Raw genomic sequence first — 17,659 nt, 5'->3', positions numbered from 1 at the left:
ACTCTACTTAAATTAATTACGGAATGCAAAATAATAATGAAATAATCATGAAATAAATTTGTTTATTTGCACAATGTGTCTGGTATCAGAACATCTCAACATCCATTAAAAACTGATTCTGACTTATTTGTTCTTTGTGAATACCTATATTTCCTAAGTGAAGGGTGCTGTCCAAATGAGAGTGTACAGTATGTAAGTCCTTTATCTTTTGGCAAGAAAGTGACCTGAAGCTGCCTTTTAATTGGTTGCTTTCAGATTTTTCTGGGGATGCAGCTCTCTGCGTGGTGGATGCTCCCACATTTATTGGTAGCAAATTAGAATTGTTTTAGTTTTTTTTAAATCTAATGTTGATTGGACAATTGTCGACACACTATTTCAAGTTCATGTCAATGGTTCACAGTTCAGTGCTTCCACCATTAATGTAATTACAGATGAGCAACCACAACTTCACGTTTAACTTCAGAAATCAAAGAAAATTTGTTATTTCTTTAATGAAACATTTCTTCATAAATCATTCACTTAAAGAAAAAATGAAGATAAAGGAGCTTGGACCTACCTGGTCCAATTCAGCAGCAGGCAAGTATCGAACACGAGCGAGTTTACATGATGACTTTTCCCTGCTCTTGTCATAGCAAATGGAGATGGCTAATTGGATGTGGTGTAAATAATGCCTTTTTTGCTTTCCCTGTTTGCTGTTTCAAAGTGCCGGTACCCTACCAAAGCATTGTGGACAACGACAGGGGAATGAGACCTAAAACATCTTTTTGGAAAAAGCAAGTGGCATGAAAATAGCTGCAGTTATCTAACCATTATGCTGCGGGACTGTGGTGCATTTGTGAGAGCTACCCAGGTGTGCTGTGGAAATAATATTATAGCACACTTGGGTCTGAACCTGAGAGGGACAATCTCTTCGGGTGGTCAAGACCTGTCTGAGGAGGACAGGCCTGCATGGAGAATTTAGCATGAAAGCAGTACTGTGATCGCTTTGTTGCAGACCCAGCACTTCAAGCATTTCAGATATGTCTCTAGGCTGCTAGAGTCTATCTGCCTGAATGTGTGATTGCCAGCGATTCTCCCAGGACCAGTGGATAGTGGCCATACAAGTTTCCTCTGAGGCAGAAAGGGGCAGGCAAAGGGATGAAGCAGCTGAGAGAAGTCAGCAAAGCGCACACTAAGTGCCGTGTCTGCAAACACTGATCTCGGACCTTTTTTTTACTGGCTTCTCCAGAAGTCCCACGCCTTCAGACAGTTGAGCACAAGTATCAGATATAATGTGTTTGTGGTGGATAAGATAGTGGTGTGCCTTGGGTTGTTTTTGGTCACAAAAGAGAAATGTTTGGGAAACACTGATCTAGACTAGGGGTTCTCAACGTCGGTCCTGGGGATACCCTGTGGCTGCAAGTTTTTGTTCCAACCAGCTTCTGTAATTAATTGGACTCCTGGGCTAATTAAGTGAACTGTTATTGCTCATATTCTGTGTTTTGGGAACAATATAGAAATTAGAAAGCTAGGTTTGGTAAAAAAAAATGTGCTAAGCAGTTATATGTGAATAATGTATTTTCTTGTATTTTTAACAATGCTTTCATCTTGATGTTCATTCTATTTTTCCAGGTGTTCTAATTGTTTAATTAATCCATTGTTTTCTAATTATTGGGTCTAACACTAAAGTAGTTGCAGCCTTTCATGATTCAGTGTTGCTTGGCTGGGTGTTTGCTCTGCTTGTTTTTAATTGTTATTAATAAGGTACAACAAAGGGGGAAAACTGCACAGAGAAAGGGCAAAATATAATGAAATGAACAAAAGAAAGTTACGAATTTAATTCTATAGCAAAAGCAAAACTGTTTCTAAATGTCTTATAAATGTAAAATTCATGCTGCTGTGCTTTCTTAATGTAAGCAAAAAAATACCAGCTAATTAATTGAGATCAGTGTTATCAGTTGTCACTGATTATGAATCTGATTGAAGCAAAAACCTGAAGCCACAGTGGGCCCCCAGGACCAACTTTGAGAACCTCTGATCTAAACAATAGCATGAGGCTAACTTGTTTTTTGCAGGCTTAGTAAAATTACTCAATTTAATCAGAAAATAATAGAGAAAATTTTAGGTCTGAAGGAAAGGAGGGCAATTATTTATGTTCAATGAAATATAGGTATCCTAATCATAAAGACAATAAAATTTAGGTTGGACTTGTCCTGTAGGTATAGTACAAAACAGGATAGGGGGGCGAGTTATGCTTCAATATGTGGGGGTCTGTGGATATTAGAATGTGAATTTGTGCCCAGATGAGGTAACCCTGGCAAACTTGGATAGGATTGGGCAGACTGTCAGTAGGGTGGGAATGATAAACTGGGGTGCAAGACCTGAGAAAAATCAGTGGCCTACTTATTGTATGTTGTGGATTTATGGAATACAGTGAAAATAGCCAAGGACTGGGCACTCTATTAGCAGAGGCAGAATAAGGTTCAGATTGGACTTTTGTTGATGTGTTATAGGACAGATGGAAGTACACATTATTGGAAGATTACAGAGTTGGGGTTACAGACAGTATGGTGTGGGGGAATGGGGAATGGGAAACTGGTTAAAGCTGGCAGAAGACTGGGCAGTTCAGAGATACAGGTAGCATAAAATTTGGGTGGCTGGACCACCTGTTTCTTTCCACATCAATAGGGCAAGTTATGGGAAGAATAAGGGGACTGTGGATGTCACAGACTGAAGTTTTGGAGTACAGTAGAAATGGGAAAGCTGGTATCAAATTGGGAAGCATGGTGGAAAGGGTATAATACATTTTAGCCTGGATTTATCCCCTGGGTCTGGTGCAAAACAGAACAAGATGGGTATTGACATTAAGATGAGGACCATGAGAGTATGTGGAATGAGCAGATTGATAGATATGAAAGACACCATATAATAGATAGATAGATGTGAAAGGCACTAAATAAAAATATACAGTAGATATGTCGTTTCAGTTGGTCCCCACAAAAACTACACCCCTGTCCAAGGTATTTTCAAGCTGCCCTTGCTAGCCAGCACACCAAATTTAATAAATCATCAGATGTTCATCTAATGTGCCTCCAAGATTGAAATATTTTTAATTTTTTAAGCATTAATATCAGTTATTTAATTTGCTTAGAACAACAATGGAAGAATATCAGTCTATCCATTGTGGTAGAAATCAACATATTAATTAAAGAAGGAAACTTAACCTCTACCTAAACAATAATTAGATAAAAGAAAGCTCGTCCATCTATGTCATTTATTTTTTTTTTGCAGCACCATGCTGAAGAGGGAGCATCCATCACAGCAGTCTGTTACAAAATGGTCAGAATGGCCAAAAGAGTAGGGGGTTATATATAAATACAATTGAATTTGAATAATAGTGCTGAATTAATGCTTACATAGCATACTCTGATTGGTTAAAAGAAATGAGGTGCTTTAGCACAATATGCCTAAAATAAAAGTCTTTCTCCGTTATGTCCTTGTTCTTCAATATCCCTTGAATGCAGCTCTTACTCTTATGAAAACTGTATATGTGCCAACTATCAAGTTTTCCTGGAAGCATGAAGCAACATTACATCAGCCAGTTTCTTGAACCATCCTCCTGGAACATTCTGCTTATTTTCTTGACTATTTCAGCAGTCTCTTCATGACATCAGAAAAACACTGTGCATTGCAATCCAAAATACTTAACTATAGTGACCTCCAAGTTATTCTCTCATACCATTTTCTGAATTCACTTGTCTCACTTTTCAGTTTCAGTACTGTAAGAGTTAAATTTGAACCCTGCTCTACGTGTGCACCAGGCATGTGTCTGAGTCTCATATCCTTCTGAGATTATGCTTAAAAGCTGATGGTGATATCTTGTTATTCACTATGATAAATGTATTTCTTGTTATTTATATAACCCCTTTGGTAAAATGTTATATTTATGGCATAACCATTTTTCTATAGTACTAAGTTTCCTGTTTTTTGTATCAAAGTTGGATCATATATATATATATATATATATATATATATATATATATATATATATATATATATATATATATATATATATATATATATATATATATAGGTTATTGTTCTTTGCTTTTCATTGGAAAACCAGATGCATGTGGCAAAGTTCACACATCTCCTAAAATAAAAATAAAAATGAAATGTAAACATTGAAAAAGTCACGTACATCTTAAACAAACAGGACTACCAATCCAGTTGTGGTCATCTAAGGTATCAACATCTGCCATGTCCTGTTAGCAACTGGGTGTAACCAATCATGTTAAAGTTTTCTGAAATTTGTAATGAATTCCTTTTAAAGAATAGTGACCTAATCAATGGACTGTATAAATATATTACAGAGGACATTTTTTACTTTGCAAAAACACTGATATGATGCTTTTATGCTCTTTGGAGATTTAGGTAAAGAATAACGTTTTCTCCTGCTTCTGTTTTATTGCTTAAATTGGGGCATTCCAGTGGGGGTGTCTGTATTCATAATTTTCTTCCACATTACCTTGTCATAAACACTCCCACATTACCAATATAATCTATTTCAGTTCTCTTTGTTGACCTTGTATGTTTAAACTATTGGAAAACAGAATTGCATTTTTAAACTTATTTCTGGTCAGTTTAAATTGTTCAGAAAAAGATGGGGTAAGTTGTGATAGGTTCTGTATGTGAGGAAAACACACAAATTTTACAAGATAAAAACAAAAGCACAACAGAAATTACAGCAAGAAAATTGTATAATTCCATACAGGACACTTAGATATAGACTCTTTAAAAAGTGACCAAATGTAAACACATGTTCTCTGATTTATTATTTCATAAGGTGTTTGTAAGTACAGTACTTTAAGAAAAAATATATTTCTGTATTACAAAGCAGTTTATAATTATTTTTCAGTTGCTATTTCTTGGGCTGTAAGTGAAACAGAAGATAGTTTTCCTCCTTTCATGTTCCATACAATTAATTTTCTAATTTCCTTTGTTCTGACACCATAGATAATTGGGTTGAAGCAGCAGGGTAATATTAAGTAAAGTACATTTACTAGAATGTGAGCATCTGTTGAAACAGAATTTTTTACTCGATATGCAAGGAATGAGCACAAAGTTAGAAGATAACCGACAATGATAACAATTAAATGTGTACTACATGTGTGAATGGCTTTTTCTCTTGCTTTTCCAGAGACTGCTTTGAGGACTGCATGAAAAATTTTAAAATAGGAAAAGCAAATAAATAGTAAGTCCACAACTGTAATAAAAAATATAGCTACTAAGCCCATGATGCTGTTCTTTAATGTGTTCTCACAAGCCAAACTTACTAAAGACATATGATCACAGTAGCAATTCTCAATCACATTTGACATACAGAATGTTAAATAACCTGCAGCAACAGTAAAGATGATAATGAAAATGCTATTTCTTATTACAACTGCTACAAACATCTTCATCAAAGTAGAGTTATTAATATAATCATTATAACGCAGTGGATTACATATTGCAACATAGCGATCCAAAGCCATTACTAGAAGTACAGTTGACTGAAATGAGCTTGTCAAGTGAACAAAAAACATCTGAACAAGACAGCCAACAAGAGAAATTTCATTCCAATCAAATAAAAAACCCAACAGCATTTTTGGAGCAAAGGTCATTGGTATAGATAAATCTACGACTGCTATTGTACATATTAAGATATACATAGGTGACTGCAGGGTATTTGCAGTTCTGATCGTGTGAATGATTACAGAATTTGCAACTACTGCCAGTATAAATAAAAGAGAAAAAGGAACAAAAAGAAGCTGTCTTTTTTCCAAAAATCCCGGAAATCCACTTAAAATAAAATTAGTGTAAGAAAAGTTGTGTTTTTGAAGATCTTGAATCATTATTCTACCAATGTTTTCCGTGAATGTCCAGAGTCACCTAAAGATAAAATGTATGATTATTATTTTTATTGAAATATACTGTAGGTGATATTCTAGAATCTAAAGATTAAACAGTTTAACTAGTTGTTTCAAAAGACTTAATAATACATAACAAACGTATACTTAGATTTATTTTTAAAATAATAATATTTTATTTTGCACACTAAACAAGCAACATTTAGGCAATTCTCATGAATGCAAATGTAACATTGGCTTTGAATTGCATTGAACACATGTAGATTTAATGTTACATGTCACTATAAACAGAATAAAGAGGTTCTGTGTATGTTTTTTTATGTTTCTCAAATTGAAAAGGTAATGTTAGAATCTTGTTCGGTGTGTGGGTGCACATATAAAAATATTTTACTTTAATCTTCAGCAAAATGTTTATTAAAATGTGATTATGTCTGCGCTTTCATCAATTTTCTGACGTAGCCTTTACAAGGATTTATAACATTCCAGCTGTATCAAAAGATTGGGTGCCAGGCTACTTCACACTGAGATGGCATCCACCTTCATGCACATGGACCCTATTGATTCTTACTGGCTATGAAAGGAAAAAAAATAAATAAGGATGTTTAATCATTATTAATTTAATAAATAGAAGTAACAATATCATTTTAAAAAATACTTGATGAATCATTTGTTATTTTTAATATTGAAGCTTTTCATTTCTTATATAATTAGTATATATACATAGTAAGAAACATTTTCTTCACTTCTAAGAATGCCAAATGTTCCTTGGTATAACATTTCACGATAATATAAGCAAGTTACTAAAGTATTGATGAGTTTCTTTCGTGAGCCTTCTTTTTTTTGCTAGAGAAACCCCCTGCAGCAACTGACACAAGAGAGACGCAAGACACACGCTCATAACATGATAGTTTTCGAGTTGCCAGCTAACATAATCTGCAAATCTTGAGCATGTTGGAAAAACCCATCCACATGGGAAAAAACTGTGCAGACGTAAATGGTCAGGCTGGGTATCAAGCCCAGGCACAGGCATGTTTAACCACCGCTGCACCAAGCTGCCTAAGTCTAAAACAAAACCTTAAGCTCTATTAGGATTGACTTGTATGTTTGTGTTTTAATGACATATTAAATATTATTAGTTCTAAAAATATATAAAAGATATTTAAAGAATAACAGAACTGTTACCTGTGCATTTTTCTCCTTCGAATATAAAATTTTGTCCTGTAAATATAACTGTAGTAACTTTGTGATGATCTAATTTTTCTTCATGCTGTATTCTGCTGTGGATCAGCAAGGTGAAGCTGGCCAGTCTTATATCCTTCTTTATATTCCCATGTCAGTTTTTGCTACCTTAGTAACACTTTCCTGACACTCTTTTGAGCACTTCAGAGATTGTAAATAACAGTTGACTTAGTTTACATATTTTCCTCTATTTTGTTCCCATTTTTCTAACAAAATGACTTTCTGATTATTTTTACGATTAAACTGAATTTATTGATTCATTATAACATTCATTCTCCAGATCTCAACATATAATTGTTCATATTTCCTGATTTATGAAAGATATGAATTCAGTGGAAGGAATGTTGTAAACATATATGAATTATATGAAAAAGTTAGAGAAGTTAAGCAGAGTTAAGCATTATTTTGTTAATAATGTCAGCCTATATATGCATGCCTGGTATTCTCAATGAACAGACTTGTGATGTTGGAATTGCCATCTTACATGTCTTAACCAATGAAAAATGAAGTGATGAATAAAAATTATTACACGCTAACAAAAAAAGATTCAATTATTTAATCCAGCTGTGTTAACTGGTTCTACATGACTAGAGTGTACATTTTTTTTTCTTTTGCAAATTATTTTCTGTGCAGGAGATGATCGATTTCTTATGAAAAGGGAACATAAAGCAAAACTGGAAACAACAGAGATATATGGGGTGCTGCTGCGGAGTGAGAAGAAGATAAATGTTGAGGAATGAAGAGGAAACCTTGGTGTGCTGGTGAAACAGGCTAAGGAAGTTCAGGTAGACTGACTGACACCCAGAGGGAGGTTGGACTTCTTATTTCATTATTGCAGAAAAAAATTATATATACTAACAAGCTTTTTCTTCACCTCTAACAATACCAAATTGTCCCTTGGGATAACACACATTTTTTCATAATAATATAATCAAGGTACAAAAACATCCATTAGTCAATTTAACCACTGCTGCACCAAGTTGTTATGAAGTCATTCTTCCATCTGCCATATTATTACCTAATGGTCCAAGAATCAACAAATTGGCTTAGGCTTTACAAGTAGCTAACATGACAGCTTATGTTGTTAAAGAAATATTTTTGAAGATGGTGTCCATGAGGACACTGACACTTCAGAACCATAAGGCTTTAGATATGCTCCTTGGTAGTTAAGCTGGATTTTGTACAGTACAGTTGTCAGTCCACAGTACTCTACCTCTAACCCTAACTCATCTTTGAAACTGACGTCATTAGCTGACCACATCTGCCATGCCATGTAGAAACCTTTTTTTTTGATGGAGAAAACAGCGATCAGTTGGTCTTCAGTTGGTCATGCATATTACTAGAGTGGTTGAAAAAACTATTCTCTATGATCTTTGCTATGCTAATTTTAGTATTTATTATATATTTTCTCTTTAAATATCTCATGAATGTTTGCCAAAAGGGCTACAGTTGGCAATATGGTAGTTATTCGGAGTAAGCTTTCAACAAAAAGGGTGGTGAGGAAGATGATAGAAAGTCAACCTTAAGTTTCAAGGCCTATTATTTTGATCAAGATCATGCTTCCATTAGGTCAGATTATCTCAGGGCACAACGTGAGCTACCACAGCTATGCTGATGACACACAGCTGTACTTATCAATAGCGCCTGATGACCCCGATTCTATTGATTCACTAACACAATGTCTGACTTGTATCTCAGAATGGATGAATAGTAATTTTCTCAAGTTAAATAAAGAGAAAACTGAAATCTTAGTGATCAGCAATAATGGATACAATGAGGCTATTAGAAATAAACTGGATACATTAGGATTAAAAGTCAAGACGGAGGTAAAAGCTTAGGGGTGATTGTTGACTGTAATCTGAATTTTAAATCACATATTAATCAGATCATTAGGACAGCATTTTTTCACTTAAGAAACATAAGTAAAGTTAGACCGCTTATATCACTGAAAGATGCTGAGAAATTAGTTCACGCGTTTGTTTTCAGTCGACTAGATTACTGTAATGCACTCCTCTCAGGACTACCCAAAAAAGATATAAATCGTTTGCAACTAGTGCAGAATGCAGCTGCTAGAATCCTAACTAGGAAAAGAAAATCCGAACACATTTCTCCAGTTTTAATGTCACTACACTGGTTACCTGTGTCATTCAGGATTGACTTTAAAATTCTGCTTATGGTTTATAAAGCCTTAAATAATCTAAGCCCCATCTTATATATCGGAATGTCTGACATTTTATATTCCAAATCGTAATCTCAGATCCTCAAATGAGTGTCTCCTTAGAATTCCAAGAACAAAACTTAAAAGAAGTGGTGAGGCGGCCTTCTGCTGCTATGCACCTAAAATCTGGAATAGCCTGCCAATAGGAATTCGCCAGGCTGATACAGTAGAGCACTTTAAAACACTGCTGAAAACATATTACTTTAACATGGCCTTTTTATAACTTTATTTTAATCTTAATTTAACTTCATCCTGATACTCTATATGTTCAATTTCCTCAAAATAACTATTCATGGTGGCTCTAAAATCGGTACTGACCCCTACTCTCTTTCTGTTTCTTTGTCCGGTTTCTTTGTGGTGGCCTGCGCCACCACCACCTACTCAAAGCTTCATGATGCTCCAACAATGATGGACGGATTAAAAGGCAGAAGTCTACGTGACCATCATCATCATCAAGCCCTTCCGTGAGAATCCTAAATCCAAAGAGGACTGTTTCATTTATGTTAGGTAGAATGACGGGAGGAAACATTTTGGTGACAGACAAAAGGAATCTTTCTGGGGAAAAGAAACCAGACAGTGAGTGGACTGGTTTCTATAGATAACCTCTCAGAAATAAAACAGTGTAAAGATTATGAATCTTAAGGACGTGAGTTAAGTACATTCTCTAGGAAACGGAGAAGAAGTCTCTTTGAGGCTTAAAAGCAAAATAATAAATCAATCAAATAACATTTATTTATATAGCACATTTTCATACAAAAAAATGTAGCTCAAAGTGCTTTGCAAAATGAATAGAAAAATAGAAGACACAATAAAAAATAAACATAAGTCAACATTAATTAACATAGAATAAGTAAGGTCCGATGACCAGGGTGGACAGAAAAAGCAAAAAAAAAAAACTCCAAATGCTGGATAAAAAAAATAAAATCTGTAGGGGTTCCAGACCAAGAGACCGCCCAGTCTCCTCTGGTCAATCTACCTAACATAAATCAAACAGTCCTCTTTGTATTTAGGGTTTTCATGGACAGGCCGCCACCACAAAGAAACCGGAAAAAGAAACAGAAGAGAGAGTAGGGGTCAGTACAGATTTTGGAGCCACTGTGAATAGTTATTATGATGAATTGAACATACAGAGTATCAGTATTAAGTCAAAGTGAAGTTATAAAAAGGCATGTTAAAGTAATGTGTTTTCAGCAGTTTTTTAAAGTGCTCCACTGTATTAGCCTGGCGAATTCCTATTGGCAGGCTATTCCAGATTTTAGGTGCATAACAGCAGAAAGCCGCCTCACCACTTCTTTTAAGTTTAGCTTTTGGAATTATAAGGAGACACTCATTTGAAGATCTAAGGTTACGATTTGGAATATAACATGTCAGGCATTCCGATATATAAGATGGAGCGAGATTATTTAAGGCTTTATAAACCATAAGCAGTATTTTAAAGTCAATCTTGAATGACACAGGCAACCAGTGTAAAAAAAAAAAAAGCACTGTTGCGGGAGGGCGAGACTCTTTGCTCTAACAGTGTGGTTATATCCTGAACGCAATGGGTTACTCAGGGAATCGATTGCCTGGACAGCGGTAACCAGCCATCTTCGGGTGAGACTGTCAGTCGGCTAATCAGGTTGATCGTCCCGGTGGACAGGAGGGACTGGGAGTGAAGTGACAATTGGGGCTGGTTTAGCAAAAAGAGTGTGGGAAACTCACTAGTCATGGGGAAAATTAAAAATAAACTTGTCAAGATTTTGTTTGGAAACCAAAAGCCACTGATGGAAGGATTATTTTCGGAAGGCTATAAAAAAATTCAAACAAGGGCCTGAAGTGGGGCTCGCCTAAACAATTAGTGGAAAAGAAAACAGGGTTAGACTTTATCAAAGCGTGTAAAAAATGGAATAAACAAAGTGGTGGTAGATGGCCAATTGAGGGAACTGGGGATATTTCAGAAATCCAAGAAGTAAGGAAAATCCTATGCAGAAACACCCAAGGCTGTTGCCAAAGAGGTCCATATAGGATAGATGTGTTTGATAGATGGGAACTGGTAATTAAAGACCGAACCCTTGAGGCATGCAGAAGCACAATGAGATGCTTTCTGACGAAGTAAAGACACACAAAGGAAAAAGAAAATATGTTACTAGCATTACAAAAGACTAAGGTTATACTGAACCCAAGCCACATACTTCACTCAAATCCCCAATTTCTAGTCATACAAGAAGCCGAACATCACAATCACACACAGGCTCCAAATTGGGATTCAGCTTCATTTCCTCAAAGCATCAGAATCCCAGACCTGAGTTTTCTTGCCCTTTAATACGAGTCCCCAACCCCAGTCACAACCCCAATCAACATGCAAGAGCTAATAATCTCAGTATGGTCATGATATAGTACATCAAAATTGGGACATCTAAGAATTTAAAGATGTCATGTCAGAACTGCCAGATCCCAAGGGAGTCAGCGGCTTAAAATTCGTGGAATCGTTTCAGCAGCTGGACAACATGTATAACCCAATTGCTGCAGAATGGACACAGGTTCTGCTCCGAAAGCTAGGCATCACCTGGTCAACAGTAAACTGTGGGACCAGAGGGGATGGTAATGCCTGAAGATGGGATGAATCCTTGAATCGTGATACTCAGGAGTCCCAATTTTTAGAACATTGCGATTTCCTGCGATTGCAGGAAATTACAAAAAAGGAGCAGACTGGTCACTCATATCGGCTGCCAAGCAGCGGAAGGATGAGACGGTTGATGAATGGGCTCATAGAATTCCTAGAAACCATAGATTCATAGAAGACCTAATGGCTAATCATTCTGGTCTGCAAGAGAATGAAGATCGAAACCGCTCTGCCGTTCCCCCTTTCGTCTCGGGATTAAGAAGCGACATACAGAATAAAGTCCAAACGTCTTGCATAGGCTGGGAAAGTGACACTTTTGAGAAAGTGAAACACCATGCTGAGCATGCTGAGAGACAATCTAAACAAAAAGAATCTGATACACAGACTAAACTGATAGCGGCACGGCTTCACTATTACACTGGGGGAACGAGCAGGGGCAGAGGATTCCAAGGCCGTGGCTGTGGCAACTCCTTCAGAGGGAGAGGGCGAGGAAGGGGGCGTGGGCTCCAGCCCTCCACAATCACCAACCTGTTCACCCAGATGTCTAAATTGTCAGAACAGTCTCACACACCTTACACCTGCTACAACTGCGGTGAGCATGGCCATTTCCAACGCAACTGCCCACATAAGCGTCAGAACCCAGTGACAGGGACCCAAAGCCATTTTTTCCAGCCTCCCTTGCTCACCCGTCATGCTGATGCAGACCCTTTACTGACTTTGATAGTGAATGGCAAGGAAACTGTCTTCCTTGTGGACACAGGAGCTACCCACTCAACTTTATCGCTGTTGGAGGTCCCTTCCTTAAAAGGCAAATTTGAAAGTCCTCACTGCTTCAGGGCAACCTCATACTCTATCAGTATCCAAGCCTCTTCAAGTTCAAATCTCCACTGATAGTTCATCTTTGACACATCGATTCCTGTTAAATCATCTGTGTCCAGTTAATTTATTGGGAAGAGATCTCATGACCAAACTGTCTGTTTCAATCTACTTATCTGAACAAGGATTCTATTGCTCCATTCCTAAGTTCCTGTGCTAAACTCTCCGACCCCCCTTGCCCTTCTTTTGCTGCCTGCACCCTAAACATCTCCCCACACACCCTTCTTCTTAAAGCCCTCCATACTTTCCCTTCCTGCTTTTTTCCCCACCTACTAGGCCCTGACACTCTCCACTCTACTGCCCAATATTTCCCCACTGAAGTTGACATCCCTTGGTTAGAATCTTTTCTCTCCTCAGCCACTTGCCCAGAGAGTCTTTACATCCCTTGTATTTTCCTCTCACCCACTAAAGCTGCTGCTTCAGTTCACCTCACAGATTTACAGAACAATTTCTGTCTAGGAGGTACAGTCCCCCATATTTCCCTGACAGAGTCTAACACCGCTTGCTGGGTAGAAATTGGGGAATGGGTTGAAACATGTCAAAATAGGACTGATTGGAATTTTGTTGCACCTGGAATTTTTGTCACCCCTGATTACCTGGTTACTAAGGCGTCAATCCAAATTGACCTGCCAGTCGTTCGTTCTCTTTGTCACTCTCTCCTTCTCTGTAGTCCCTACAAACAGACTCTTTTCCTTGGCTGTCCACAATTCCTGACACTCTGTGGTCCCAGGGAAAAAAAAAGCAATTTTGGCAGGATCGTAAATTGTGAACCCTTAGAGGTCTTCCCAAAATCATCACTGTGCACAATATCCTCTTTCTCCCGAGGCTGAACTTGGAATTGCTGCTGTATATAATGTGAGAGATGGCCAGCAGTTTATCCCGGCCATCACCCCCAGTCCACTAGATGGAGTCCTCCCAGCAGCATGGAGGAGCCCTGGCTGCCCGCAGGGCATCATGGGAGATGGAGTGCAACTTCACAACCCTGCTGGGCGCCGTGGGTGCCATCGGATTACAATGCAGGGAGACAGGGATTTCTGTTTTCCCTATAGGGAGGGAAGAACTGAAGTACTTCCGGGCTGAAGAAAAATAAGTTTTTATCTGACCCATGAGTGCTATGGAATCACATGGACTGAAAGACAGAAGCACTTCCGGGTCACGGACTATTTAAAGAACTGTGGGAAACCCAGCAGAGTGAGCCGGAGTTGGGAGGGAGTTTGACAGAGCTGCTGGGAGGAGAGGAGGATTGATTATTGTTATTGTTGATTATTATTGTGTATTAGATAGATAGATAGATAGATAGATAGATAGATAGATAGATAGATAGATAGATAGATAGATAGATAGATAGATAGATAGATAGATACTTTATTAATCCCAAGGGGAAATTCACATAATCCAGCAGCAGTATACTGATACAAAGAAACAATATTAAATTAAATAGTAATAAAAATGAAAAAATAAAAATAAATAAATAAAAATAAAAAAGCAGACAATAACTTTGAGTAATGTTAGCATTTACTCCCCCGGGTGGAATTGAAGAGTCGCATAGTGTGGGGGAGGAACGATCTCCTTAGTCTGTCAGTGGAGCAAGACAGTGACAAAAGTCTGTCATTGAAGCTACTCCTCTGCCTGGAGATGACACTGTTCAGTGGATGCAGTGGATTATTCATGATTGACAGGAGTTTGCTTAATGCCCATCGCTCTGCCACAGATGTTAAACTGTCCAACTTTACTCCTACAATAGAGCCTGCCTTCTTAACAAGTTTGTCCAGGCGTGAGGCGTCTTTCATCTTTATGCTTCCACCCCAGCACACCACCACGTAGAAGAGGGCACTCGCCACAACCGTCTGGTAGAACATCTGCAGCATCTTACTGCAGATGTTGAAGGATGCCAACCTTCTCAGAAAGTATAGTCTGCTCTGACCTTTCTTACATAGAGCATCAGTATTGGCAGTCCAGTCCAATTTGTCAACCAGCTGCACTCCCAGATATTTATAGGTCTGCACCCTCTGCACACAGTCACCTCTGATGATCACAGGGTCCATGAGGGGCCTGGGCCTCCTAAAATCCACCACCAGCTCCTTGGTTTTGCTGGTGTTAAGATGTAAGTGGTTTGAGTCGCACCATTTAACAAAGTCTTTGATTAGCTTCCTGTACTCCTCCTCCTGCCCACTCCTGATGCAGCCCACAATAGCAGTGTCATCAGCGAACTTTTGCACGTGGCAGGACTCTGAGTCATATTGGAAGTCTGATGTATATAGATTGAACAGGACCGGAGAAAGTACAGTCCCCTGCGCGCCCCTGTATTGCTGAACACAATGTCAGACCTGCAGTTCCCAAGACGCACATATTGAGGTCTGTCTGTAAGATAGTCCACAATCCATGCCACCAGGTGTGAGTCTACTCCCATCTCAGTCAGCTTATCTCTAAGGAGCAGAGGTTGGATGGTGTTGAAGGCGCTAGAGAAGTCCAAAAACGTAATTCTTACAGCACCACTGCCTCTATCCAGGTGGAAGAGGGATCGGTGTAGCATATAGATGATGGCATCCTCCGCTCCCACCTTCTCCTGGTATGTGAACTGCAGAGGGTCGAGGGCGTGGCGGACCTGTGGCCTCAGGTGGTGAAGCAGCAGCCGCTCCATGGTCTTCATCAGATGTGACGTCAGAGCAACAGGCCGGAAGTCATTCAGCTCACTAGGACGTGATACCTTTGGGACAGGTGTGATACAAGATGTTTTCCAAAGCCTTGGGACTCTTACCTGTTCCAAGCTCAGGTTGAAGATGCGCTGTAGAGGACTCCCCAGTTCCAACGCACAGGCCTTCAGCAGTCATGGCGATACACCATCTGGACCCGCTGCTTTGCTGGCACGAAGTCTTTTCAGCTCTCTGCTCACATGGGCTGCTGTAATTGTGGGTGGGGATGTCTCACCTATGCTGGTATCAGCAGAAGGATGGTTGGAGGATGCAGTACTCCGAGGTGAGAGTGGGTTAGCGCGATCAAACCTATTAAAGAAGTTGTTCATTTGGTTTGCTTTCTCCACGTCTGTCTCGATGGCGGCACTTATTGAAGAAATTAAATGATTTCTGGGACTTTTACCTGGTGTCTGGACATGTTGTCTGCGGGTTTGGAGGAGCGACAGCGCCCCCTATTGTCACAATAAAGATTTAGTTGAACGGGGAGCTATTATTCCAATTAAGTATTCTCCTGTACCTAATCCTTCTACTATTCTATCTACAATCCCTCCATCTGCATGTTATTTCTCAGTTATTGACCTCGCAAATGCTTTCTTTTCTATTCCTGTACACCCTGATTCGCAATTCTGGTTTGCTTTTACTTTTCAAAATCGCTGCTGGACCTGGACCGTTATGCCACAAGGTTATACAGAGGCTCCTTGAGTATACAGACAGGCGCTTGCTCTAAACCTGGAAGGCTTTTGGCCTAACAGGGGAAATGCATAAATACAGTACGTCAATGACGTATTGCTCTGTGGCAATACAGAGGAAGCATGCATGAAAGATACAGAATCGTTATTAAGATATCTTGCGGAAAATGGGCACAAAGTCTCCAAGACAAAGCTACAGCTGATTCAAACCACTGTCAAGTACTTGTGGTACCAGAGCTTTGTCAAAAGACCGCATAACCACCATCCAAATACTTCCAAGACTAGTCACAAAACAACAGGTTATGTCTATACTAGGCATTCTTGGTTATTGTTGACAATGGATCCTAATTTTTTCTGAAATAATACAGCCCTTACAAAATCTACCTAACATTGTCGACCTTCCTCTTTCTGGCCACATTCAGTGGAATGAGCAGGCTGAGAAGGCTCTATGTGATTTAAAAAGTGCACAACTTTCTGTGCCTGCTTTAGGACTCCCTGACTATTCTCGTCCATTCACTCTGTTCGTGGAAGAAAAGGGGGGATATGTGAATGCAATATTAACACAACTCCATGGAGAAAAACAGAGGCCAGTAGCTTATTTTTCGAAAAAACTGGATCCAGTGACCGCTACAATGAAAGCAGCTGCTGCAACAATAAAGGCAATATTAGCATGCTCAGATGTTGTTCTAATGAGTCTATTAACTGGTAAGATGTCACATGCTGTATCTTAGTACAGGCAAGAACATCTCATTTGACTGGTGCGCTTGCGGTAGTGAAGTGTCAAGCTCACAAGGGGAAGACGAATCCAGTGAGTGAGGGAAATGCACAAGTGGACATGTGGGCAAAGAAAGCCGCCCAGGATCCTACTTCACCACTAACCTCTTTATCTCTACAACAGGAGGAGGAACAAGAGTTATCTGAGGATGCAGTTTTATCTCTACAAACTGTAGCAACAAAAAAGGAGCTAAAGACGTGGCAGAAAGAAGGATCAGAAGAAGATCCAAAAGGAATTTGGATCCATCCATTAGCTAAACATCATTTTCTCCCAAAAGTTTCCTTTCCAGGTATTGCAAAGGCTGTGCACGATCTGGCCCATGCTTCCAGAGACGCAATGATGGCACAGGTGCAACAATCCTGTCACATCCCGGGGTTTTCCAACTCTGCTGATCAGTTCTGTAAGAGGTGTAAACTATACCAAAGATTTAATGTAGGAAAATGCTTGCAGGTAAGTCTGGCTGTAACACCAAATGCCGGAGGGCCCTTTGAACATTTGCAGATAGATTTTTTTATTTATAACTAACTCCGTCTTATGGATATAAATATTGCTATAAAATAATAATCATCTACGTCTTCTCATGCTGGGTGGAGGCTTTCCCATGCTGGCACGCAGATGTCAAGTCAGTGGCCAAAGTGCTAGTTAATAAAAAAAAAAAAAAAAAATCATCCCACGT

At 38.8% G+C, this 17,659-nt stretch overlaps 1 protein-coding gene across 1 annotated transcript; it reads right to left on the bottom strand.

Moving 5' to 3' along the window:
* Nucleotides 1-4,886: 4,886 nt before the first annotated feature.
* Nucleotides 4,887-5,876, bottom strand: LOC120524527 (olfactory receptor 51E2-like). Its single transcript, XM_039746363.1, has one exon. It carries the CDS (start codon nucleotides 5,874-5,876, stop codon nucleotides 4,887-4,889), a length of 990 nt encoding a protein of 329 aa, XP_039602297.1.
* Between the last annotated feature and the right edge of the window lie 11,783 nt (nucleotides 5,877-17,659).

This window comes from Polypterus senegalus, chromosome 2 (assembly GCF_016835505.1).
Source record: "Polypterus senegalus isolate Bchr_013 chromosome 2, ASM1683550v1, whole genome shotgun sequence".
NCBI lineage: Eukaryota > Metazoa > Chordata > Cladistia > Polypteriformes > Polypteridae > Polypterus > Polypterus senegalus.
This window is presented reverse-complemented; position numbering and strand designations above follow the sequence as displayed.